The sequence below is a fragment of the Microtus oregoni genome, unplaced genomic scaffold, assembly GCF_018167655.1.
Source record: "Microtus oregoni isolate MIOR12 unplaced genomic scaffold, Mior012 000001F_ref0000356, whole genome shotgun sequence".
Classification (NCBI taxonomy): domain Eukaryota; kingdom Metazoa; phylum Chordata; class Mammalia; order Rodentia; family Cricetidae; genus Microtus; species Microtus oregoni.
In genome coordinates, this window is record NW_024543060.1 from 56,394,250 (window position 1) to 56,420,026 (window position 25,777).

The 25,777-nt window shown below is 40.5% G+C and overlaps 1 protein-coding gene across 8 annotated transcripts in view; it reads left to right on the forward strand.

Moving 5' to 3' along the window:
- Grip1 (glutamate receptor interacting protein 1) overlaps nt 1-25,777 on the forward strand; it is a 640,059-nt gene that overhangs the window by 494,397 nt on the left and 119,885 nt on the right. For all 8 annotated transcript variants that reach the window (XM_041666725.1, XM_041666698.1, XM_041666716.1 and 5 more), the window contains one exon: nt 551-696. In XM_041666725.1, the coding sequence (XP_041522659.1) occupies nt 551-696 (146 nt within the window). The remainder of the gene's footprint in view (nt 1-550; nt 697-25,777) is intronic.

Genomic DNA, 25,777 nt, shown 5'->3' on the forward strand with positions numbered 1-25,777 from the left:
GAGACTATTATTGGCCGGCCTCATCTAAGGCAGGTGAGGCCAGATTGGCATAATAATCGCTAAATGGCTTCATAACTCAGTAGGGAAATGTATAGACTAGAAATTCTCACCCACACTCCCTATTCCACTTGGGTTCACAGTTAATAAATGGGCTGAAATTAGAAGGCTTCTCTGTTCAACCTGACTTTGGGGGGGAAATAGGTGAATGTTATTTCCCGGGCTCCAATAAATTAATTTTAGACTTCAGGTGAAAGCCTACAAGCAGGAAAAAGTACCTCTGGCACTTCTGTCCTCCACGAGTTAACTGTGGGTGACCAGGTTATTTGCTACTGTGTGGTTATTTTCTCATTACTGGTTTTTGTATTACAGCAATTTTCTGTTGCGGGTTGCCTCTTTACACTCTCGCTGTCATTCTTGATGCTGAAAAGAATGCAAATGGGATGGATGGCGGCAAGCATGCGCGTGGAAGCATGGTGCTGGCTAAGAGGCTATTAAAGCTGGGCCCCATTATGCAGAATTACTCAAGACCGCTCCTTTATTTTCTCTCTAGAGAGGGCACCATCAAGCCTGGAGACAGGTTGCTCAGTGTGGATGGAATTCGGCTTCTTGGAAGCACCCATGCTGAGGCCATGAGTATTCTTAAACAGTGTGGACAAGAAGCAACACTGCTGATAGAATACGATGTCTCCGTCATGGGTATGTTGGAATACAATGTCTCTGTCATGGGTATGTTGGAATACAATGTCTCTGTCATGGGTATGTTGGAATACAATGTCTCCGTCATGGGTATGTTGGAAGCCCCCAGGGTATGACCTCTTAAGCTCTAGTTCATGTCAGCTGTCATCTGCAAAGTCACCTGGGGTAGCTGTGACTGGCTGCCCCCCCTCATAGCAGCTGGGGTGTCACGGTGCGCATTTTACTCTGCATTCAGGAAGAGGTAGCTGCTGCTTTTCAGTGGTGCAGAGTTCTCGTGTCCACAGCTGTAGTTATGAAGCCACGTACCCTCAGGGCTTGACCTAGCAATCGTGTCTCTCAAATAAATTAATTTTTTTATATTTTTTAAATTTAAAAATAGCAGTAAACTACTTTTTACCTCCAATATCGTAAAACTTGAGTTCTGGCTTTCTGATTTTTATGTCGTTGCAAGATAGCCCTAGCAGCCAGAAGTCTTGAGAGTGAAATGACAAAAAAAGAAGTCAGACCAGGTTTCTCCTCAAAGATTCTTTTTTTAAAAAAAGATTTATTTATTAATTATGTATACAGCATTCTACTTGCATGTGTCCCTGTAGGCCAGAAGAGGGCACCAGATCCCATTACAGATGGCTGTGAGCCATCATGTGGTTGCTGGGAATTGAACTCAGAACCTCTGGAAGAAGAGTCAGTGCTCTTAACCACTGAGCCATATCTCCAGCCCTCCTCAAAGATTCTTAATGACTTTAATAACCCAGAGTAAATGCTGGTGACTGCATGAATCACTGTGTGTAGGAATATGGCTCACTCTCTATGCTTGTAGGGGAGACAAGAATGCCTAAATAAGACAGAGAAATAATATTTCTCTAGTACAGCTCTTGTTCTCACAATGCACACATCCATCCATTTTCTTACAAACAACATAATTTCATTCTTCTTTATGACTGAATAAAACTCGGTGCACATGTGTGTATATACATCTATTTTCTTTATCCACTTGACTGTTGACACTCAATGAATCTTTATTTTGCTATTGTAAATAATGTTACAAAAATATAGATGGGCAATTACCTTTGTGATAAGCAAAATAGACTCAGAAAAGTATCATATACTTCCTCTCATGTATAGAGTCTCTCTCTGTTTCTCTCTCTCTGTCTCTCTGTCTCTGTCTCTGTCTCTGTCTCTCTCTCTCTCTGTGTGTGTGTGTGTGTGTGTGTGTGTGTGTGTGTGTACTAAAGTGGAAGAAGTTCTACTTAGGGAAAGGGAGAGAAAAAGGACTAGCAAGATAGCCAAGGCGAGGATTGAGAGAGAATATGGGTTGATTATAACCAAAGTGCATGATACTTGAATGGCAATGTCCTCATCGGCTATATGCATAGTGGACATAAGCCAGCAAGGATTTTGTTTCTCCAAGTAGATTATATTTAGTAGACAAAGAAAATAATAGGTGTTCATTTGTGATGTAATTAGGTGTAAACCATTTTATTTCCAATGAGACCATGTGAGAATTCCCTCTGCTTCCCTTCCTCACCCAGCCGTTGGTATTCTTGTCTTTTCCATCCCATTCATTCCAGAGTGTGTGATTCAGGGTCTCACTGTACACCATCTAATACATACTCCCTGGATGGAGAGCATGAAACACCTTTCCATTTGCCAGTGGGAGACCATGTCTTAGGAGATGTGTATGTTTGTGTACAATTTTGGTATCAGTATCTCATCTTAGAATCAGACATATTTTTAATAAATTTTAGATTAAAAGGTTTGGACAGTTTCAGTGACCTACTTGAAAAATGCTTTGAAGATAAAAAAGTTAGTTAACCAGAGTGGTATTTAGACTGTGTTAACATTTTAATGAAACAAACAAGAGTGTAGAGAGATTGACTCTCAGGAAAAGCAAGGATTCAGTTTTGAATGTTAAATTGGGGGCATGTATTATTATCTGAGAAGAGCTATGAGTGAATTACTGGGTATTTTACCCCATAATCAGAGCAAGAGAGAGAACTGTCGCAACTTCCTCACAGAGAGGACCCTTATACCCACGAGTCTGGGTGAAAGCGAGGGAAACGATCTTGGACAAAACTACAGGCATTCCAAGGGCGGTTCTCAGGGCAACCAGGAGTTGAATATCAGCAAAGTAAAGAAACTGCACAGGGAGCGGAGAGGAGCCACCAGTGACGGGCACCGTGTACCTAGGCAGTTTAGAACCATAGAGGCCACACTTCTCCAGTGTCGGAGTTAGGGTTTCTGTTACTGTGAAGAGACACCATGACCACACACATTGGTGTGGCTTACAGTTCAGAGGTTTAGTCCGTTATCTCCATGACTGGAAGGATGGTGGTGTACAGGCAGGCATCGTGCTGGAAAAGAGCTGAGAGCTCTGCATCCAGATTGGCAGGCAGCAGGAACAATAAGTGAGCCACACTAGGGCTGGCTTGAGCATCTGAGACCTCAAAGCTCATCCCCCTAGTGACACACTTCCTCCAACAAAGCCACACCTGCCCAATAAGGCCAGGACTCCTAATAGTGGCATTTCCTGTGGACCTTTGGGGGACATTTTCTTTCAGAGCAGCACATCCTGTATAAAATAATGAGACTCCCACTATTGCCTTTGCAAGCTGGTATGATGGTCCATGCATATGTGGTGCTTGACACATCAAGGTACTTAATAAATGCATTTTATTTCAAATATACAAGGAAAAAAATCCCTCTGTTTTGATGTTGTTGAAATATATTATCAAATGATTAGGAGAAACCTAAGGGTCCTACACTTAGACAATAATTATATAATACCTATAATATAATAACAAGGGAAGCGTGAGACTGAAGGAAAAATTTTTCTTTAACAAAAGGCCCTAACACTGACAGAATACAAAGTCTTGGGATGAACTTGTTTTGAGTTCTGGCCTCTGTTGACCTAGGACAAATTATTTCACCTTTCCAGGCCAGCTGGTCTAAAAAGTCCTGTCTAAAATAGGGAAGGCAAGGAAACAACAGTTCTTCTAAGTGTTGGTGAATGTATTAAGTCAACAAACGCATGCAAAGTGCTCACCATAACTGAACTATTATTAGCTATGAGGAAATGAAAGTTGAGTTTTCCATGTTCCATGTCTCCCATTGCCCTGGATTAAAATCCACCTTTTGCTTTAGTTTATGAAAATATGTCATCCTTTCTCAAAAGACTACCTGGGAAATTATACAGCCTGGATTGTTTTATTTTCTAAAAGTTTATACAAGTGTTTACTGTCATATGCTTTTGCTCACAGTGCTTTCAAAATGTATTTCTGAGAACACAAATTAACTTTGGTATTAGACTCTTTAGTAAAGTAAGACACAGTCATCTCATAGCTACTGTGCTGGGGCTGGAGAGGAGACTCAAACGTTCAGAGAAACATTAAGGTTCTCAAACATGAGAGCCTCAGTTCTTTTCCCAAGCCACAGGTTATAGCCCCCAAATGTCTGTAATTCCAGTTCCATGAATACAGTTACCTATTCTGACCTCTGAGGGCACTGTAGACTTGTGTTGCACTTACATGCATGGCAACAAAACAATCATATACATAAAATAAAAATAAATATTTTTAAAATAACACCAATCTTTAGGTAAGTTATACAGAGTCAAAGGGCATAAAGATTTCACCAAATCTGTTCTGAGTTAGAACTCACCTTAGCTATTTTTAAACACTTCATGATTCTCTAATAGTTGCTTTCTTTACAATTTGGGGATAGTCATCAATGAACATGGAGCTCTGGTTAGCTGGCAAAAAAAAAAACAAAAAAAAACCCTCATGTTGTATTATGTAAATGTTTTCTTCCCATACTGTAGATAATGACTATAATGATCTGGTGAATTTCAAATACAGCCAACAAATTATTGTAGTTGATAATAAAGACGGAAAAAGTCAACCACAGTCTTCCTCCCAGTTTCCCTGACCCTTCCCATGACTGTGCCCAGTGTTTATCACCAAGGACTCAGGTCAAGCCAACCTTCTCATTGGTGCAATGCATTTGGATGACTCAATCTTCTTCTCATTTTATTCCCCCTTTGAATGAGAATGGAAGACACTCGACACTCTCTTCCCTTCCGGACACGTTGCAGGGGTATTTACATTTACATTTGTCTGAGCTGTGTGTGTGTGTGTGTGTGTGTGTGTGTGTGTGTGTGTGTGTGTGTGTGTTGTGACACAGGGTTCCATAGATGGTGGAAACACTAAGCATGTCTTTGTTTATTCCCATTACACCTCACAGGGAGCCATCAGGTATGCAAAGAAGAAAGGCTCTTGATGACAACTGTAGATCCCACAATATTTTGCTCATAGATTAGCTGTCCTTATGACCAATCATTATTAAGTGGGTGTTTGTACAATGTACCAAAACATCAATATTTATGCTTCATTTTCAAAATGAAGTTATTTTGTGATTTATGATTTTTCTTACAATTCAGTGTGATATCCACAAACTTTCAATCTCAATACTTCTTTTTTTATTTTTAAGTTTATTTATTTATTAAAGATTTCTGTCTCTTCCCTGCCACCGCCTCCCATTTCCCTCCCCCTCCCCCAATTAAGTCCCCCCCTCCTCAGCCCAAAGAGCAATCAGGGTTCCCTGCCCTGTGGGAAGTCCAAGGAACCCCCACCTCCATCCAGGTCTAGTAAGTTGAGCATCCAAACTGCCTAGGCTCCCACAAAGCCAGTACGTGCAGTAGGATCAGAAACCCATTGCCATTGTTCTTGAGTTCTCAGTATTCCTCATTGTCCGCTATGTTCAGAGAGTCCGGTTTTATCCCAGGCTTTTTCAGACCCAGGCCAGCTGGCCTTGGTGAGTTCCCAATAGAACAACCCCATTGTCTCAGTGTGTGGGTGCACCCCTTGCGGTCCTGAGTTCCTTGCTCGTGCTCTCTCTCCTTCTGCTCCTGATTTGGACCTTGAGATTTCAGTCTGTGATCCAATGTGGGTCTCTGTCTCTGTCTCCTTCATCGCCTGATGAAGGTTAATATTCAGGAGGATGCCTATATGTTTTTCTTTGGGTTCTCCTTATTTAGCTTCTCTAGGATCACGAATTATAGGCTCAATGTCCTTTATTTATGGCTAGAAACCAAATATGAGTGAATACATCCCATGCTCCTCTTTTTGGGTCTGGCTTACCTCACACAGGATAGTGCTTTCTATTTCCGTCCATTTGCATGCAAAATTCAAGAAGCCCTTGTTTTTTACTGCTGAGTAGTACTCTAGTATGTATATATTCCATACTTTCTTCATCCATTCTTCCATTGGAGGGCATCTAGGTTGTTTCCAGGTTCTGGCTATCACAAACAATGCTGCTATGAACATCGTAGAGCATATACTTTTGTTGTATGATAAGGCCTCTCTTGGGTATATTCCCAAGAGTGGTATTGCTGGGTCCAGGGATAAGTTGATCCCGAATTTCCTGAGAAACCGCCACACTGCTTTCCAAAGTGGTTGCACAAGTTTGCATTCCCACCAGCAATGGATGAGTGTACCCCTTTCTCCACAACCTCTCCAGCAAAGGCTATCATTGGTGTTTTTAATTTTAGCCATTCTGACAGGTGTAAGATGGCATCTTAAAGTTGTCTTGATTTGCATTTCCCTGATCGCTAAGGAAGTTGAGCGTGACCTTAAGTGTCTTTTGGCCATTTGAAGTTCTTCTGTTGAGAATTCTCTGTTCAGCTCAGTGCCCCATTTTATAATTGGGTTGATTAGCCTTTTACGGTCTAGTTTCTTGAGATCTTTATATATTTTGGAGATCAGACCTTTGTCAGTTGCAAGGTTGGTGAAGATCTTCCAGTCAGTGGGTTGCCTTTGTGTCTTAGCGACAGTGTCCTTTGCTTTACAGAAGCTTCTCAGTCTCAGGAGGTCCCATTTATTCAATGAGGTCCTTAATGTCTGTGCTCCTGGGGTTATACATAGGAAGTGGTCTCCTGTGCCCATGTGTTGTTGAGTACTTCCCACTTTCTCTTCTATCAGGTTCAGTGTGTTCGGACTGATATTGAGGTCTTTAATCCATTTGGACTTGAGTTTTGTGCATGGTGATAGATATGGATCTAATTTCATTCTTCTACAGGTTGACATCCAGTTTTGCCAGCACAATTTGTTGAAGATGCTCTCTTTTTTCCATTGTATACTTTTAGCTCCTTTATCGAAAATCAGGTGTTCATAGGTTTGTGGGTTAATGTCAGGGTCTTCTATTCGATTCCATTGGTCGACTTCTCTGGTTTTTTTTTTTTTGCCAATACCAAGCTGTTTTCAATACTGTAGGTCTGTAGTAGAGTTTGAAGTCAGGGATGGTAATGCCTCCAGCCGATCCTTTGTTGTATAAGATTGTTTTGGCTATCCTGGGTTTTTTGTTTTTCCATATAAAGTTGATTATTGTCTTTTCCAGATCTGTGAAGAATTTTGATGGGATTTTGATGGGGATTGCATTGAATCTATAGATTGCTTTTGGTAGAATTGCCATTTTTACTATGTTGATCCTCCCAGTCCAAGAGCAAGGGAGATCCTTCCATTTTCTGGTGTCCTCTTCAATTTCTTTCTTCAAAGACTTAAAGTTCTTGTCAAATAGATCTTTCACAACCTTGGTCAGAGTTACCCCAAGATATTTTATGCTATTTGTGGCTATCGTGAAAGGTGATGCTTCTCTGATTTCCCTCTCTGCTTCCTTATCCTTAGTGTTTAGGAAGGCCACTGATTTTTTGGAGTTGATCTTGTATCCTGCCACATTACTAAAGGTGTTTATCAGCTGTAGGAGTTCTTTGGTAGAGTTTTTGGGGTCGCTTATGTATACTATCATATCATCTGCAAATAACGAGAGCTTAACTTCTTCTTTCCCGATACGAATCCCCTTGATCCCCTTATGTTGTCTTATTGCTATTGCTAGACTTCAAGAACTATATTGAAGAGTGATGGAGAGAGTGGACATCCTTGTCGTGTTCCTGATTTTAGTGGGATGGCTTTGAGTTTTTCTCTGTTTAATTTAATGTTAGCTGTCGGCTTGCTGTAAATAGCTTTCATTATATTTAGGTATGACCCTTGTATCCCTAATCTCTCCAAGACTTTTATCATAAAGGGGTTTTGAATTTTGTCAAATGCTTTTTCAGCATCTCATGAAATGATCATATATTTTTTTTCTTTCAGTTTATTTATATGGTGGATTACATTGATAGATTTGCGTATGTTGAACCAGCCCTGCATCTCTGGGATGAAGCCTACTTGATCATGATGGATAATTTTTCTAATGTGTTCTTGGATTCGGTTTGCCAGTATTTTATTGAGAATTTTTGCGTCGATATTCATGAGTGAGATAGGCCTGTAATTCTCTTTCTTGGTTGGGTCTTTGTGTGGTTTTGGTATCAGGGTAACTGTAGCTTCATAAAAGGAATTTGGCAATGACTTTTCTGTTTCTATATTGTGAAATACATTAAGGAGTATAGGTATTAGCTCTTCTTGGAAGTTCTGGTAGAATTCTGCATTGAAACCATCTGGTCCTGGGCTTTTTTTGGAAGGGAGCTTTTTGATAATGGTTTCTAGTTCTTCGCGACTAACAGGTCTATTTAGATCTTTCACCTGGTCTTGGTTTAGCTTTGGTATATGGTACTTACCTAAAAAAAATGTCCATTTCTTTTGCATTTTCTAGTTTTGTGGCATACAGGCTTTTGTAGTAAGATCTAATGAGTCTCTGAATTTCCTCTGTGTCTGTGGTTATGTCCCCCTTTTCATTTCTGATCTTATTAATTTGCATGTTCTCTCTCTGTCATTTAATTAGTTTGGATAGGGGTTTGTCGATCTTGTTGATTTTCTCCAAGAACCAACTTTTTGTTTCATTGATTCTTTGGACTGTTTTCTGTGTTTCTATTTTGTTGATTTCCGCCCTCAGTTTGATTATTTCCAGTCTTCTACTCCTCCTGGATGCGTCTGCTTCTTTTTTTTTCTAAAGCTTTCAGGTGTGCTGTTAAGTCTCTGATGTATGCTTTCTCTGTTTTCTTTAAGTGGGCACTTAGTGCTATGAACTTTCCTCTTAGCACTGCTTTCATAGTGTCCCATAGGTTTGAGTATGTTGTCCCTTTATTTTCATTAAATTCAAGGAAGACTTTAATTTCTTTCTTGATTTCTTCCTTTACCCGGGTGTGGTTCAGTAGTTGACTGTTCAGTTTCCATGAGTTTGTCGGCTTTCTGGAGGTAGGATTGCTGTTGAATTCTAACTTTAATCCGTGGTGATCTGATAAGACACAGGTGGACACTGATATTTTTTTGTATCTGTGGAGGTTTCCTTTGTTTCCGAGTATGTGGTCAATTTTTGAGAAGGTTCCATGAGCTACAGAGAAGAAGGTATATTCTTTCCTATTTGGGTGTAATGTTCTATAGATGTCTGTTAAGTCCATTTGCTTCATTACCTCCAGTAGTTCTCTTACTTCTCTATTAGGTTTCTGTCTGATTGACCTGTCCATTGCTGAGAGAGGTGTATTGAAGTCTCCTACTACTAGTGTGTGTGGTTTGATGTCTGCCTTGAGTTTTAGTAATATTTCTTTTACATAAGTGGGTGCTTTTATATTAGGGACGTAAATATTCAGGATTGAGACATCATCCTGACGAATTGTTCCTGTTATGAGTATAAAGTGTCCATCTCAATCTCTTCTGATTGATTTTAGTTTGAAGTCAGTTTTGTTAGAAATTAATATGGCCACACCTGCTTTTTTCTTAGGACCATTTGCTTGAAAGACCTTTTCCCAACCCTTTACTCTGAGTATATGCCTGTCTTTGTGGTTGAGATGTGTTTCTTGCAAACAGCAGAATGTTGGATCCTGCTTTCGTATCCAATTTCTTAGCCTGTGCCTTTTTATAGGTGAATTGAGACCATTAATATTAAGTGATATTAATGACCAGTGGTTGTTTACTCCGGATATTCTTACTGTTTTTGGAAGTAGAATTTGTGTGTCTCCCTTCTTTGAGTTGTGCTAGTGAAGGGTCGCTAGATGCCTCAGTTATTGTAGGCAGTGTTGGCAATGTTGGATTCCTTGGGTTGCGATTTTCCTTCTATTACTTTCTGTAGGGCTGGATTCATGGCTATGTATTGTTTAAATTTGTTCTTATCCTGGAATGTCTTGTTTTCTCCATTTATAGTGAATGAAAGCTTGTCTGGGTATAGTAGTCTGGGCTTGCATCCATGGTCTCTTAGCTTCTGCAGTACTTCTATCCAGGACCTTCTGGCTTTCATTGTTTCCATAGAGAAATCAGGTGTAAGTCTGATAGGTTTACCTTTATAAGTTACTTGGCCTTTTTCCTTTGCAGCTCTTAGTATTCTTTCTTTAACCTGTATATTTTGTGTTTTGATTATTATATGGCGAGGGGATGTTTTTCTTTGATCCCGTCTGTTTGGTGTTCTGTATGCTTCTTGAATATTCAAAGGAATATCTTTCTTTATGTTGGGAAAGTTTTCTTCCATAATTTTGTTAAAAATATTTTCTGGGCCTTTGAGCTGTGACTCTTCACCTTCTTCTATTCCTATTATTCTTATATTTGGTCTTTTTATTGTGTCCCATAATTCCTGAATGTTTTGTGATGAGAATTTGTTGGCTTTGCAGTTTTCTTTGATCAGTGTGTTTATTTTCTCTATGGTGTCCTCAGAATCTGAGATTCTTTCTTCTATTTCTTGTATTCTATTGATTATGCTTGTTTCTGTAGGCTCTGCTCGTTGACCTAGATTTTCCATATCCAGCTGGTCCTCAGTTTGTGTTTTCTTCCTTGCTTCCATTTCAGTTTTCAGTTCTTGAACTGTTTCCATTACCTGTTTGATCGTTCTTTCTTGGTTTCCCAGGGTATTATGTACGTATTTACTCATTTCTTCAAATTTTTGGTTGTACTTCTCATCCATTTCTATAAGGGCATTTTTCACATGCTGTTTAAGGGACTCTATTGCTTTCATAAAGTCAATTTTTTCCACTTATTCTGTGTTAGGGTGTTGAAGACCTTCTGTTGTAAGATCATTGGGTTCTGTTGTTTTCATGCTGTTTTTCAGATTATTGGGTGAATTCTTGCCTTGGCGCCTGCCCATCTCCTCCTATTGATGCTATCTAAGGGGTCTGTTAAAAATGGTTCAGGTTTCCCTGCTGGCCAGGGGCTCCTCTTACAAAATGCCCTCGCTCTGTTTCCTGATTCCTGCCAGGGGCCAAGATCCCTCTCACCTCTCAGAAGGGTATTCAGGAATAGGACCCGGTTCCTCCTTTGCCAGGGACCTCCCCAGCCGAAGGCCTACCTCTTTGATTTAATTGTAGTGGGGCGATCTGCTCTCGGTGTTGCACGTGGTCCCTGCAGCCTGCTTCTGCTGCCACGATGGTTCCTGCCGCCTGCGGCCTGTGTCCTCTGCTGCCGCTCCAGTCCCCAATCTCAATACTTCTTAAACCACCCATTGTGTTTCTCTGAATCCTGTAGGGCTTTAACTCTCTCATTAGATACCAACATTTTGTTTTGTTTTGTTTTGAGAGACAGGGTTTCTCTGTGTAATGGTTCTGTCTATCCTAGAACTCACTTGGTAGACCCAGCAGGCCTTGAACTCACTGAGATCTGCCTACCTCTGCCTCCCAAATGCTGGGATTAAAGACAAAATAGATATCATTTTATATGCTCATATTCAAACCTATATCATGTTCTGTTATATGATAGTAGCATGAAGAACTAAAGATTAATAAGAAGAGAAATTAATGTTTTACTTCAAGTACCACAGGACATTACATCTCTGTGCAATCGTGTGGAGAGTACTTACCTACATGCATTCAATCCTGAGCAAATTAAAATAGCAATTTGTGAGCAACTGTTTAAATAGAAATAGATTTGGGTGTTGTAAACCTTTAAAAATGGTGGATTTGTCTTCACAAATCATAGGTTTATTGACATTGCATTTGCTTTTCTGAAATATCAGAATCAGGATATACAACCTGCACCTATGAATCCTCGGCTACAAGTCCTAAGTGGTAATTATGATGGCAGTATTCATATTCAAAGACAACATTCATGTCTCCACTGCTGCCTCATGTGTCCTCAGCTGACCAAAAACGGAGATTTGCAAGGATTCCTTCAGTAGTCGCAGTGTACCACGTGGTGAGCCTGTCACTGACAGACTTTTCTATTTTCTTAGAAAATACCAAAACAGGAGCAAAGAGTATCCTTCATAAAACACACACATAATTTTTAAATGCTAACAGTCTTTTCTTTAGAATGTTATTTTTATGAAATGATAGTTATATTGTCTTTTACAATTTTTATTTAAAAATGAATTCTTTTATGGGGATGTTGACACAGGGTTTCTTTGTTGTAACAGCCCTGATGTCCTGGAACCCACTTTGTAGATGAGGCTAGCCTCAAAATCACAGAGATCTACCTGTCTCTGCCTCACCAGTGCTGGGATTTAAGTCATGCCACTATGACCATCTTAAAATGAGCTCTTATAAAATACTATCATTCTCACTATTGCATTCCCGATTATGTGTTCAAACAAGAGGGGAATGCTATGTGCGGTCCTTACCAATGAGTTCTTCCACTGACTTCTTCTTCTACTAATGTGAGAAGCTTTTCTACTTCTAAGGACTCACTTGATTGCATTAGACCTCCAAGATCATCCCACCCCATTTTTAAGGTCATCTGTGATGTGACAGAATGAAATCATGGAAGAAACAGAACGTTCACTAGATCTGGGAAATCCTTGGCATGTGAGTTCATAGACTTTGGCTGCAAAGACTGTCCATCACAGCTAACATGGATACAAACAAACTAGAAAAAAAATACAGCAGGAAAACAGCCAATTAGAGATGAGCAATAGAAACCAGAGTAACTCCAGTGCCTAGCAAAGCACTGGGCACAAAGTGAGTTCTCCACCACATTTATTGAGCAAATATGCGAGTATGTGACTCTCAGAGTTTCCATTCATCTCCATAGCTTGCTATACTGCATATTATATCATATTTCTGTACATATTTTAAGCAAATGGGTAAAGTATCTTGAAACTATATACATAATATATGAGATTTGTCTAGAATAGGGAACATCAATTTTTTTTTATTTCTGTGTTCTATCTTGCTGATGGAAGGTGACCCTCTGAAGCAGTGTACAGAGACAAACTTTGAGATTTTAACCAAGATCATTGGACAAGAGCATGTTGAAATCTTGCACGGTCTACATGACTGTTCCAGGTACATGGATAACAATGGTGTCAGTCACCTTGCTACACCCACTGTATTGGTTATTTTGCTTGTTTCTGTGACCAGATACCCAGCAAAAAGCAATGTAAGACAGGAAGTGTTTATTCTGGCTCACAGTTAGGGGCTGAGTGCTATAAGTCCGTCATGGCTAGGAAAGCAAGGTGACAGGAATAGCTCCGCACTGCGGCAGATGTTTTCTAGATCCATCTTTTTGCCTGCAAATCTCAAGATGTCATATTTTTTATGTTGTGAAGTACTCCACTGTGTAAATGTGCCATATTTTCCTTATCCATTCTTCAGTTAAAGGGCATTTAGATTGTTTCCAGGTTTTTGCTATGACAAACAATGCTGCTATGAACATAGTTGAGCACATGTCTTTGCGGTAAGATTGAGCATCCATTGGGTATATACCCAAAAGTGATATTGCTTGGTCTTGAGGAAGGTTTTTTCCTAATTTTCTGAGAAATCACCACACTGACATTCAAAAGGAGCTGTACCAGCTTGCATTCCCACCAGCAATGCAGGAGTGTTCCCTTTAACCCACAACCTCTCCAGCATAAGTTGTCTTCAGTGTTTTTGATCTTGGCTATTCTTACAGGTGTAAGGTAGAATCTCAGAGTTGTTTTGATTTGCATTTCCCTGATGGCTAAGGATGTTGAGCATTTCCTTAAGTGTCTTTCAGCTGTGTTAGATTCCTTTGTTGAGAGTTCTCTGTTTACATCTGTACTCCATTTTTTAACTGGATTATTTGTTCTTTTGATGACCAATTTCTTGAGTTCTTTGTATATTTTGGAGATCAGACCTCTGTGTGATGTGGGGTTGGATCTTTTCTCATTCTGTAGGCTGTCATTTTGTCTTATTGACTGTGTCTTTTGTTTTATAGCTCCTTTTCAGTTTCAGGAGGTCCCATTTAGTAATTGTTTCTCTCAGTGTCTACGCTACTGGGGTTATATTTAGGAAGTGGTATCCAGTGCCAATGCCTTCAAGTGTACTTCCCACTTTCTCTTCTATGAGGTTCAGTGTGGTTGGCTTTATGTTGAGGTCTTTGATCCATTTGGACTTGAAGTTTGTGCATGATGATAGATATGGGTCTATTTTCATTCTTCTACATGTTGATATTCAGTTATGCTAGCACCACTTGTTGAATATGCTTTCTCTTTTTTCCATTTTATATTCTCTACTTTTTTGTCAAAACTCAGGAGTTCAAAGATGTGTGGATTAATAGCTGGGTCTTCAATTCAGTTCCATTGGTCCTCCTGTCTGTTTTTATGCCAATACCAGGCTGTTTTCAGTACTGTAGCTCTGTAGTAGAGTTTAAAGTCAGAGATTGTGATGCCTCCAGAAGTTCCTTTAGTGAACAGGATTGTTTTGGCTATCCTAGGATTTTTGCCTTTCCATATGAAATTGAGTACTGTTCTTCCAAGATCTGTGAAGAATTTTGCTGTAATTTGATGGGTATTGCATTGAATCTGTATATTGCTTTTGGTAAGATTGCCATTTTTACTATGTTAATTCTGCCTATCCAGGAGCATGGAAGAGCTCTCCATTTTCTGGTGTCTTCTTCAATTTCTTTCTTAAAAGATTTAAAGTTCTTGTCATACAGGTCTTCCACTTGTTTGGTTAGAGTTACTCTGAGATATTTTATGCCATTTGTGGCTATTGCAAAGGGTAATGTTTCTCTGATTTCTTTCTCAGCCCATTTATCATCTGTGTAAAGGAAGGCTACTGATTTTTTTGAGTTAATCTTGTATCCTGCTACATTACTGAAAGTGCTAATGAGTTATAGAAGTTCCTTGGTAGAATTTTTGGGGTCATTTATGTAAACTATCATACTATCAGCAAATATTGAGAGTTTGACTTCTTTTTTTCCTATTTGTATCCCCTGATCTCCTTTGGTTGTTTTATTGCTCTAGCTAGACCTCAAGAACTATATTGAATAGATATGGAGAGAGTGGACAACCTTGTCTTGTTCCTGATTTCAATGGGATAGCTGTGAGTTTCTCTCAGTTTAGTTCGATGTTGGCTGTTGGCTTGCTGTCTATTGCCTTTATTATGTTTAGGTATGCTCCTTGTATCCCTGCTCTCTCCAAGACCTTTATCATGAAGGGATGTTGTATTTTGTCAAAGGCTTTTTCAGCACCTAATGAGATGATCATGTAGTGTAGTAATAAGAACGGCGGGCTGCGTCCCACCACCCGGCTAGCTTTATACCCGAAATAATTACACAGAAACTGTATTCTTTTGAACACTGCCTGGCCCATTAGTTCCAGCCTCTTATTGGCTAGCTCTTACATATTGATCTAACCCATTTCTAATAATCTGTGTAGCCCACGAGGTGTTTTACCAGGGAAGATCTTAACCTGCATCTGTCTGGAGTGGGAGAATCATGGCAACTCCTGATTCGACTTCTTTCTCCCAGCATTCTGTTCTGTTTTCTCCACCTACCTAAGGGTTGGCCTATCAAATGGGCCTAGGCAGTTTCTTTATTAATACGAAATCACTCCCACATCAATGTGGTTTTTATTTTTCAGTTTGTTTATACGATGGATTACATTGACAGATTTTCATATGTTAAACCATCCCTGCATCTCTAGGATGAAGCTAATTTGTTCATGGTAGATGATTTTTCTGATGTGCTCTTGGATTCTATTTGCCAGTATTTTGTTGAATATTTTTACATCAATGTTCATGAGTGAGAATGGTTTGTAATTCTCTTTCTTAGTAATATCTTTATGTGGTTTGGGTATCAGGGTAATTGTAGCTCATAAAAAGAGTTTGGCAATGTTTATTCTGTTTCTATTGTGTGGAACAATTTGAGAAATATTGGTATTAGTTCTTCTTTGAAAATCTTGTAAAATTCTATGCTGAAACCATCTGGTCCTAGGCTTTTTCTGATTGAAAGACATTTGATGACTTTTCCTATTTCATTAGCAGTTATAGGTCTATTTAATTTACTTATCTGGTCTTGATTTAATTTTGGTAAGTGATATTTATTCAGAAAGTTGTCCATTTCCTTTAAGTTTTCCAATTTTGTGGAGTACAGGTTTTCAAAATATGACCTAATGATTTTCTGGATTTCCTCTGTGTCTGTTGTTATATCGTCCTTTTCATTTCTAATTTTGTTAATTTGCATATTCCTTTGCCACTTTTGTTAGTTTGGATAAATGTTTGTCTATTTTGTTGATTTTCGTGAAGAACCAACTCTTTGTCCAGACTTTTCTTTGGTGCAGGACAATTCTGTATTCTGTCAATTACATTTTAAATAAACGCTGATTGGCCAGTAGCCAGGAAGGAAGTATAGGCGAGACAACCAGACAGGAAGTAGAGGCGAGGCAATGAGAACAGGAGTATTCTGGGAAGAAGGAAGCTTCCTCCGCAGTCCTGTCCAGACACTGAAGAAGCAGGATGTGACCTGCCCTACTGAAAAAGGTACTGAGCCATGTGGCTAGCATATACTAGAATAATGGGCTATATAAATTATAATAGTTAATAAGAAGCCTGAGCTAATGGGCCAATCAGTTTATAACTTATGGAGACCTTTTGTGTGATTCTTTGGGACCTAAGAACTTTGGGAACCAGGCAGGACAGAAACCCCAACAAGCAGTCCCACATGTTACATTTCTTACTCCAATCAAAATAACAACTAAAATCCCCCATCATAGTCATTTAAAGATCAAGCAATGCTCCAGCCAGTGGTCCAAAGACTGGTCCATGGTCCATACGTGATTCCCTTTAGAGTCATTCTACTGGTAAATGCTGCATATTGAAACACTTTATTGTCTTGCTGCTGTAACTTGGTGGATCTCACCCTTTCTAATGCTGTGACCCTTTAACACAGTTCCTCATGTAGTGGTGATCCCCAACTTTAAATTTATTTTTGTGGCTACTTCACATCTGTAATTTCGTTACAGTTATGAATTGCATTAAGTATTTTTCGAGACAGAGTTTTGTCAAAGGAGTCGTGACTCACAGGTTGAGAACCCCTGAGGTACCTGCATATTTCACTATTCTCTATTCACTGCATACAACAGGATGATCTATACTTTTTTTATTCCTCTTAAAGAGAAAGTACACTATTATATATTCAACATGGATGCATACTGTGGTCTTCATGGTGCTCTTGAAGAGTTGGGATCATCTTATGACACTAGGAAGCAAAGGCTTTTGCTTTAAAATAAACTTAAATATCTGGCTGCTCTTAACATTTAATTATTGGGCTAACCACCTTCTGCGTAAAGACCAGCTTGGTTTGCATCTCACACTGCTTTTTTCATGGCACATGTTCTCTTTGGCATTCTCAAATCAAGTCCTACACCAGAGACCTGCAGTGAGTCCCAGCAGCTCCCCGTCTGTGGACTCTTTTGGAAACAAGACCACCACTGCAAGTAGCTTCAAGGGAATGTGAAGATTTGGGGTGGAGTGGCCGAAATAAGAACTAAAATGCTCAATGTGGTCCATTCTCCCAGTCCTGTGGGTGAGCCACCCCAGCTCTCCATTCTGTTCCCAGTCAGGTGAGACTGCGGTCTCATGCTGGTCTCTCAAAGCCTCATCTATAATGCATTAGTCGCTGCCTCCTAGAACATAAGGTAATTTGGTTAGTCTAACTCTACTGTGAAAGGTATACATAAACTGTCTTAAATATGTAAGTAATACTAACATAGGGGTACGAAACACTATAGAGTCACTCACTAGTTCCTTCTAGAAGCTGGGTATAGTAAGTGTTAGGGAGATAAACAAGTATCAGAATAAGTGTATCACATTAATAGTTCAGCCTCTAAATTTCTAAATATAAAAAGAGTTTATATTTAAGGGGATATTTTTCGTGATAGAATCACAAAGGTCTCTGCATGTTTTAAACACTACTCCATAGTTACACTTAGGAGACTATTCCATGTCATCTCAGAGATTCTTCCAACTCCTCGACTGAGCGACATCTTTGAATTTAAATATTCGAAAGCCTGTCACCACTCCTTCCTTTATTGTTGAAACCACAAACCCCGACTAAAACTGCTACACTTGAAAATAACTTTTCATATTAGTTTAAGCTGATTGAAAGTGGTTACAGCTCACCTCAGTGTCTGTAAAAAAGTTGGCCATTGATTGGTCATTACCTCAAATCCAGCAGTGCTGCCAACAGTTACAAATTCCCCAGACTGCCTCTCAGCATCCCTTGCCCCTGTGGTCAGCATACTGTCCCTGCCTATAAGAATTTGATCTTGGTGTTCTGAGACATCTATTAAATTAACTAAAACTTGGTCAAAATTCTTTCATTTTCAGATTGTACATGATGTTTTAACATTAAGTACACCCTCTTAGGGCAAAGTAGCCCTTCAATTTTAGCACAGTTTGGGATGATGAGCAGTAGCTCAGTCAGGGGTACTCTCCCTTTAAGTGGTAAGTTTCTCTGAGGTTATGTGTGTGTATTATCTACTCTAAACTGGCTTTTCCCTTTCACAAATGAGATGCAGACAAGCTTGGTTATTAATCATAATGTCAGTCTGGGCCTATATTTTGTTGTCTGCCTTCAAAGTACCAATCAAGATTATTCCCTTCATGGAGATAAATTAATTGTATCTCCTTTGCTCACGAAACCAGTTCCAAACTGTCTTTCACCAGGGAAAAGTATTGGTCTCTATACTTCCCTGAAACACTATTGCACGTATGGTAAGCTGTAACCTTCAAGGAAGCCAAAGACAGAAAGAGTCCTGTCAGGCATGCTCCTCTTCTGTGCCTTTTCCAAATGCTTTGGCTCTCTTTGACACACAAATATTTACTTCAGTGTCTGCCATAAGTAAAAAGGATCCTATTTTTATTAATTCTCCCATGCCAGTGGCTGTTCAAATACCACATTAACATATCCCATTAACACTGGCAGCCTTACCACCATGGCGCCGAGCCCCTGGACTGCCCTCTGAAGTACCCAGTGGCATTCCGGTCTTACACATGACCAGTCTTTGTCACCACAGGGATAGTGACAGAATCAGAAACACATGATTCTACTTCTTGCACGTCTTGGGTCCTGGTACCTTTACTAGTGGTGGTGAGGGGGGAGTGAAGAAATGCTAGACACATGGTCGCATAAAAAGTAGGGTCGGGTTATCTGGACTGTGAGTGGGGAAGCTGCAGCATCCTAGAATTATATACAGCATGCTAATTATATACAGGCAGGTGGGTTACTGCATCCAGCTGAACAAGGAGTCAGGTTATTATATACAAATAAAAAAGGAGGTGGGGTTTATGGTATACAGTTGAATTAGAGACGGGTCTAGCTAATCTTGCTAGAATAAGTCTCAGTGTGGGAACAGTTGTCAGACCATAGACATCCAGGGGAAGAAAGCTGCAGTGGAGATCTTCTGAACACACTGTCAACACTCACACTTGAACTGGGAGGGAAAGCTTTGCCAGCCCTCTGACCCTCACCCGGGGATGACTTGGCCGCGCCTGTGGGTCCTTAGCATGACCATGCTGATGTCCGCAACACACATCTCTCAGAACTTTGTCCACTCCCTACTATGCTCTGAAACTTCCTTGAGGTTGGGAGGTTGGAACATCTTTTTGAGGACTTTCTCAGTTACTAGTCAGCTACATAAGGGCTTTTCTCAGCTGTGAATTCAGTTCTCAGAAGCAGGTGGAAGTCCCCGTGGAAGAAACACCAATGTGAATTATCCTCTTTCTGTGGAAGCACCTGTTCTTTCTACCTAAAAATGTGGGTGACCATAAAGTAGGAGAATGTACAAGGTAGAAGGCTTTTGTCTAATCTTTATGGAGATCTATGGTTCAGAGAGGTCCCCATTTTTAACTGCTGTGACCTGAGAGAAGTCGCCTACAAGGATCATTTAAAGACCAAGTGCGCATAGGCCACCTCCTCTACAGAACTGCTTTATTTTCAAACAAGGACAACACAATAAGAACACTTGAAAACCTGCCACCCACCTCATCACCTTGACAGCAATTCCCACAATTCCCACAATCGTCTCATTCTAAACATTTGCTGGAAAATGAAATAAAACGCAGACACTGACCCAGCCTAGCTCCTCTCCAGGATTCTCTCTGTCCAGCTTCTGCTACCTGGGACACTGACTGATTCCTGGCCCAGGTTTCAGCGTGTGTGCTTCCTCTGACCTGGGGACACTAGGATATAATGATCCAATGGATTCACACTTGATTCTTAACTCTGCAACATACTAGACGTGTGACCTCCCTAAGTCTCATGTTCTCTCAACTGTACAAGGAACTCTGCCACAGTTGCTGTGATAACTAAATTTGTTTAATACATTAAAAATACCCAGCACACAGAGAACTAAAAAAAATATCCCTTTTTTATTGTTTTTGTTATTGTTGATGTTAGGTGAATTTCCTCACTTTGCTAGTATTATATTTCCAGTGTGTTCTAATTTTGGAGACTTTATAAACCTAACTAGAAATGGTCCTTCTTTCCCTTTAATTCTATAATGTGTTATAAATATATGCTTCCTATACTCTTCATTCCTTTGGGCATAGTAGTCTTGCAACTGTGCTTAGTGCTCTCCTTCTGTAGGACGGGGAGGCTCCATACCCATATTGTCCTCTGTGGGGCCCTCCAAACAGAGATGGTAGAGTTTGGGGTTGATTAAATAAACAAATGAGAATAATTCATATTGAGCCTATGTTTTCCCCACACTCAATAATATTCAAAATAGTTTCTCATATGTTTCTAGTTTTCCCCGCAGTTTTACAAGCTTCATTCTGCTTTCCCCTTGTGGTGGCATGGTAAAATATCAGCTCCTCCTTGGTTATGGAATGGCTAAGAGGACCGTATTGGCCACCAGAGTCTGGCACACTCTGACTATTGGGAGGATCCATGTGTTTTCTACAATGACAGGGAGGTTCACACATGCCTGGTGAGTCCATTTGCAAAAGTGAACAAATACTAATTTCTTTTTTTTTTTGGTTGCCCATTTTGGCAGCTTTATTTCAAGTGCATTTAGTAATCAACATTGTATCTATTTCTTGTGGCAGTGTACAAATATTATATGCATGCTATTTTAAATTTTTTATTGCATTACAAACACTACTTTCTACGCAAACATACAAGACCTTATAGGCTTTATGGTCACAGATATTCAGTGTCCAGTGCTAAAAGGTGCACATCTAGAAGGCACTGTAAGAGCCTTGAAGTACACGATCTTTGGGAAATTTCTGTTCTTTCTCAGCGAATATCTCATGAATATTCCCTTTAAGCATTACATAATGCTGTATTTCTTTTATAATACCATTATTTTTAAGATTGCCTGTGCATCCACTTGTGGGTATGTTCCCTTAGTGCAGAAGATGCCCTCGGGGCCAGACGTGGGCTTCAGATCTCCCAGAGCTGGAGCCACAAGCAGTAGTAAGCTACCTGACATAGGAGCTGGGAACAAAACTCAGGCCATCTGTGCTCTCCTGTCAAGGGATACCAATATTTTAAAATAAATCCACATGTAAAATTACATATGTTTACACACCTGTTTTTCACAGAGCTCTGAAACTAGACTAGAAACACTCCAAATGGTCTGTTCTCGTCAGGCAGAACCTTTCCTCCGCAGCTTCTCGTCCTTATCAGTCGGAGCTGTAAGCTGAGATATATCAAAGATGTTGTGGCCTCAGTCACTGCCCTTCGGAGTTTCGAGAAATAAGAAAGGCACAAATTAAGCTAGTTTTCAAAAGAGAAACACTAGGTGACACAGTTAAGTGCTAGTTGGTACGCCGCCCCTTCTCCAATACGATGTTGCTGCTAGCAGATTGGATTTCTACTTAAAGGATAAGTCAGCATTTGAGAGGAAGTACAGTGACTTGCCCAAGAAGAAGGTAAGAAAGCCAGAATTCAAACTTTTCTGCCTCTGTCCAGAACTTTCTCTTAAAAAGCAATTTAATCCACTGGAGCAGTTTCCCTGCCGCACCTGCCAGATCATCCTGATGGTCTGTGTAGAACAGCTCTTCTTATTCCTTCCCTGGAGCCAATTCTTTCATTTCCCTCTTCTTCAGAAGTTCTCCATGGAGCAGTTTCCACTGAAAAGCCTGGGCACACTGAGCCTTCCCTTTCTCGCTCACACAGGGTCCTCACTCCTTTCTGATCACGGTTGCTGCCTTACACAACCCGCTTGCACGCGCACTCCTAGACTCCATCTCTCCATGAGGTGCCATCCTTTCACCCCTCAAGCCACTCCCACTCAAATTCTCCTTCCTGAGTGGGAGCATAAGTCCTACCTCATCACTAGCGCCAAGCCTTGCCTACAACTCCCAGAAGGCACTGTCCCTGGAGTGGCCTTCCCATCATGCTCCTCCAGTCACCAAGCGCTTCTCTTCCTTGGCCTTGTCAGGACTTTCTTCATAACACCAAGTACTCTCCTCCAAAGAAATTCCTCTCTACCTCCTATGTGTATCAAAATACACATTCTTTCCCCGCTCATACCCTTGAAGGCCTCATCACTTGAGAAACTTCTTCCCCATGAACATCAAACTGGCTGTCCCATCTCCTCCTCAGGGGACCTTCACTTTCCCTTCATGGTTATTGTCACAATTATAATATTAATTTGTTGGTGGGAGAATCCACTGCTCTCCTTCACTAAACTGAAAAACCCAGGAACTCAGAGACAATGAAAATACATATATTATATCTACATGTATGCATAGCCAGACATATGTACTACTGTATGTACAGCATGTAGCCTGCCACACACAAAGACTGCACGCATTAAATATTTGTCACATGAATTATATGCAGACACCTTAAAAGCAGTGTGCCCCCCATGTTTCTTCTAAATTGAGAGTAAACATTTACTCTTTCTTGGAGTGCTCCGGAGGTAAAAACCCAGGAACGGCTTACACAGCAGTTTGCACCCTACTGAATGTCACTTTTCTGTCCTCTTGGCTCTCTCCTGCCCTCTCTCTGCCCCACCCACATTTGTCTCCTTTCCCTCTCCATCTCCCTTCTCCTCTTAAAGAAACATTTTTTTCGGCTATAGATGAAATCATCAGGCCAAGACCAAAATCTTTATTCAGCAAGGCAGCAAGTATGAGCCTCTCAGGTAGAAGCCCCTAGCGATGTAGCTTCAGGAAGTCACCTGATGTCTGTGTTGACTGGTGGGATGTATGTGTGCCAGGTCTTTTTGTATCCTGGTTTCTTTGTTACAGCTTGGGCTGTGTTAGGGAATGCATTCCAACTCAGTTTTCACCCTCTTCCATAAGACACAGCTCCTTTCCCCAGAGCCTCCACCCTGTGTGTGCCTAGAAACGCTCCCTTAGACACATGCAGCCATAACTTCGGGGCTGTGCCAGAACTTCGAACAAGCGCAATGTGTGACGATATTTTTGGCTCCCTGGAAACATTTGTTGTGGCAAACTGAAGTCTGTGTCTCAAGAGAATAGGAAAGGAAAATGACTTTACCGCTCTGAGTCAGACAAGGGAAGGGGAAGTACTCTTTCATTCTTTTTTGTTGTTGTTTGTTTATTTTATTTTTTTATTTTTTTGTACTCTTTCATTCTTAAAAGTGAATTTCAGTGCTAAGGCCGTGCTGTGGCTTGGCCTCCCAGAGAGCCCCACGGGCGTTGTCACACACATAGTTCCTTACTGCTGCTTGCCTGTTTCAGACTCTGGAACGTCCCTACCAAGCCCTTGAGATATGTCACCCACTGTGGAGACCTCTCTGGCTCTCTCACTGTTGTGCCCAGATTACGACCCTCAGAGAGAGACCCCCAGAGAGGCCCGGACTGTAATAAGCAAGGTTTAATCATCATAATACAAACATGTTTGGAACTCATCTCCATCCCCCTTACAAGGAGGTAGAGAGGAGTTGTATCTCCTCGGTGAGGTAAGCTTTTAAAGGCATAACTACAAAGAGAATCTTTGAAGATGCTTTGGCATGGGTACAAGGACTTTTGCTCCCTCCCATTCTATTAAGTCAGCTTTTTCCTTCTTCTTAGAGCAAGGCCACTGTTCCTGAGTTAGGCCATCTTTATCAGCCTGTACCAGGTGGCTGGTTGGGCTGAGCTAAGTGACCTTGTGCTCAGAATCTCCTGGGTGGGAGAGGGGAAAACAATCTGCTTGGAAATTTCTTCTCACCCCTTTGAGAATAAGGGATGAGGGTCCCACACTGACCTCTTGTTTCCCAGAGGTGATGATTACCTAACATTACCCTTCTGATAAGATCCTTAAAAGTTGGTTCAGTTTGGTTTGGGTTTTGTTTGTGTGGTTTTTGCTTTGGTTTCCTTCGGGGGCCAGGGGTTGTTTTTGAAAGACAGTCTCTTGATGTAGCCCTGGTATTCATAGAGCCTTGAACTCACAGAGATCCTCCTGCCTCTGCATCTCAGTGCTGGAATTAAAGGCATGCTCTACCACACCCAGCAAAAGACTCTTTTGTACATCATGGAATTGCTCCAAAGGTCAGACTGTCCAAATAAAATCTCAGGAATTATAGGTAGCCTTTCCTACAGGATTCTTAGACTGAGGAAGGAACATAAGGGCCTAAGAAATGCTTCAGTCTTTTCAGCCAAGATAAGGATATTATTTGGAAATGTTAAATATTCTACGTATGGAAAACACTAAAAATTAGTTTAATTTTCATAATTTGCATGGTTCCGATATTCCATGTGTGGATGCATTTAGAGTCCTTACAAGAAGCCTAGATACAGAGCACTGTGGATAATCTAGAAGTGCAGGAAATCAGTCACAAACTCAGTGTGTGGAACTATGCCTGGAAGTGTAACCATCTGGGGTAACCATATCAGGGGAGCTGTGCATCCCGTTTGCCCCTCCCTTCTCTCCTCGTTGCTGTAATTTTCCCAGGGGACAACCTCACCCCATGCTACATAGATACACGTGTTAGCTAGAAGTTCCAAAGCGTGTAAATAAGACCTTTATGTTTTGGGCTTTATAGCCTGTGCTCCCTTTCTCTTGGCCAAGTAAAGACAGTGCGTTTGCTTCACATTAACCAGTAAGTGGCATAGCTGTCAGTGGGTGATCCCGTGTAATAACCCCAGGAGAAGGAGAGAATGGGTGTGGATTTGTGCAAGGGACTTTGTTGTGCGGCAGTTGTGATTACTTTGTTGTGCAGCAGTTGTGATTACTTTGTTGTGCGGCAGTTGTGATTACTTTGTTGTGCAGCAGTTGTGATTACTTTGTTGTGTGGCAGTTGTGATTACTTTGTTGTGTGGCAGTTGTGATTACTTTGTTGTGTGGCAGTTGTGATTACTTTGTTGTGTATCAGTTGTGATTACTTTGTTGTGCGGCAGTTGTGATTACTTTGTTGTGCGGCAGTTGTGATTACTTTGTTGTGTGGCAGTTGTGATTACTTTGTTGTGCAGCAGTTGTGATTACTTTTCTGTGCAGCAGTTGTGATTACTTTGTTGTGCGGCAGTTGAGATTACTTTGTTGTGCGGCAGTTGTGATTACTTTGTTGTGTGGCAGTTGTGATTACTTTGTTGTGTATCAGTTGTGATTACTTTGTTGTGTGGCAGTTGTGATTACTGCAATAGCCCATGACACACACGTCCTTCCTTTCCACAGACGAAGTTGCTCTGCCAAGGTTTCACAAATCATTTAGTGTTGAATTTAGTTTTTGTTTTTTTTTTAATTTAGGAATAGACCCAGGTAGACTTCACAATTATGATACAGTAGCCACAGCATATTAAAAGGAATTATAGCGGATGCATAAATTATTATGATTTCAGATGAAAGTCGTGAAATCAACAGAGCAAGTATTACGACATGTGTTTACATTTTCTAAACTTACGTTTTCAATTTTTAATGAAGTTCCTTTATTGTTTTTCAAAACTAAAAAAATCTTACAGAGATATTTACAAATAAAAGTGAATTTTCAAACTTAGTTTAAGACTAAGTACATTTTTTGAATGCCCATAATCTCCCAC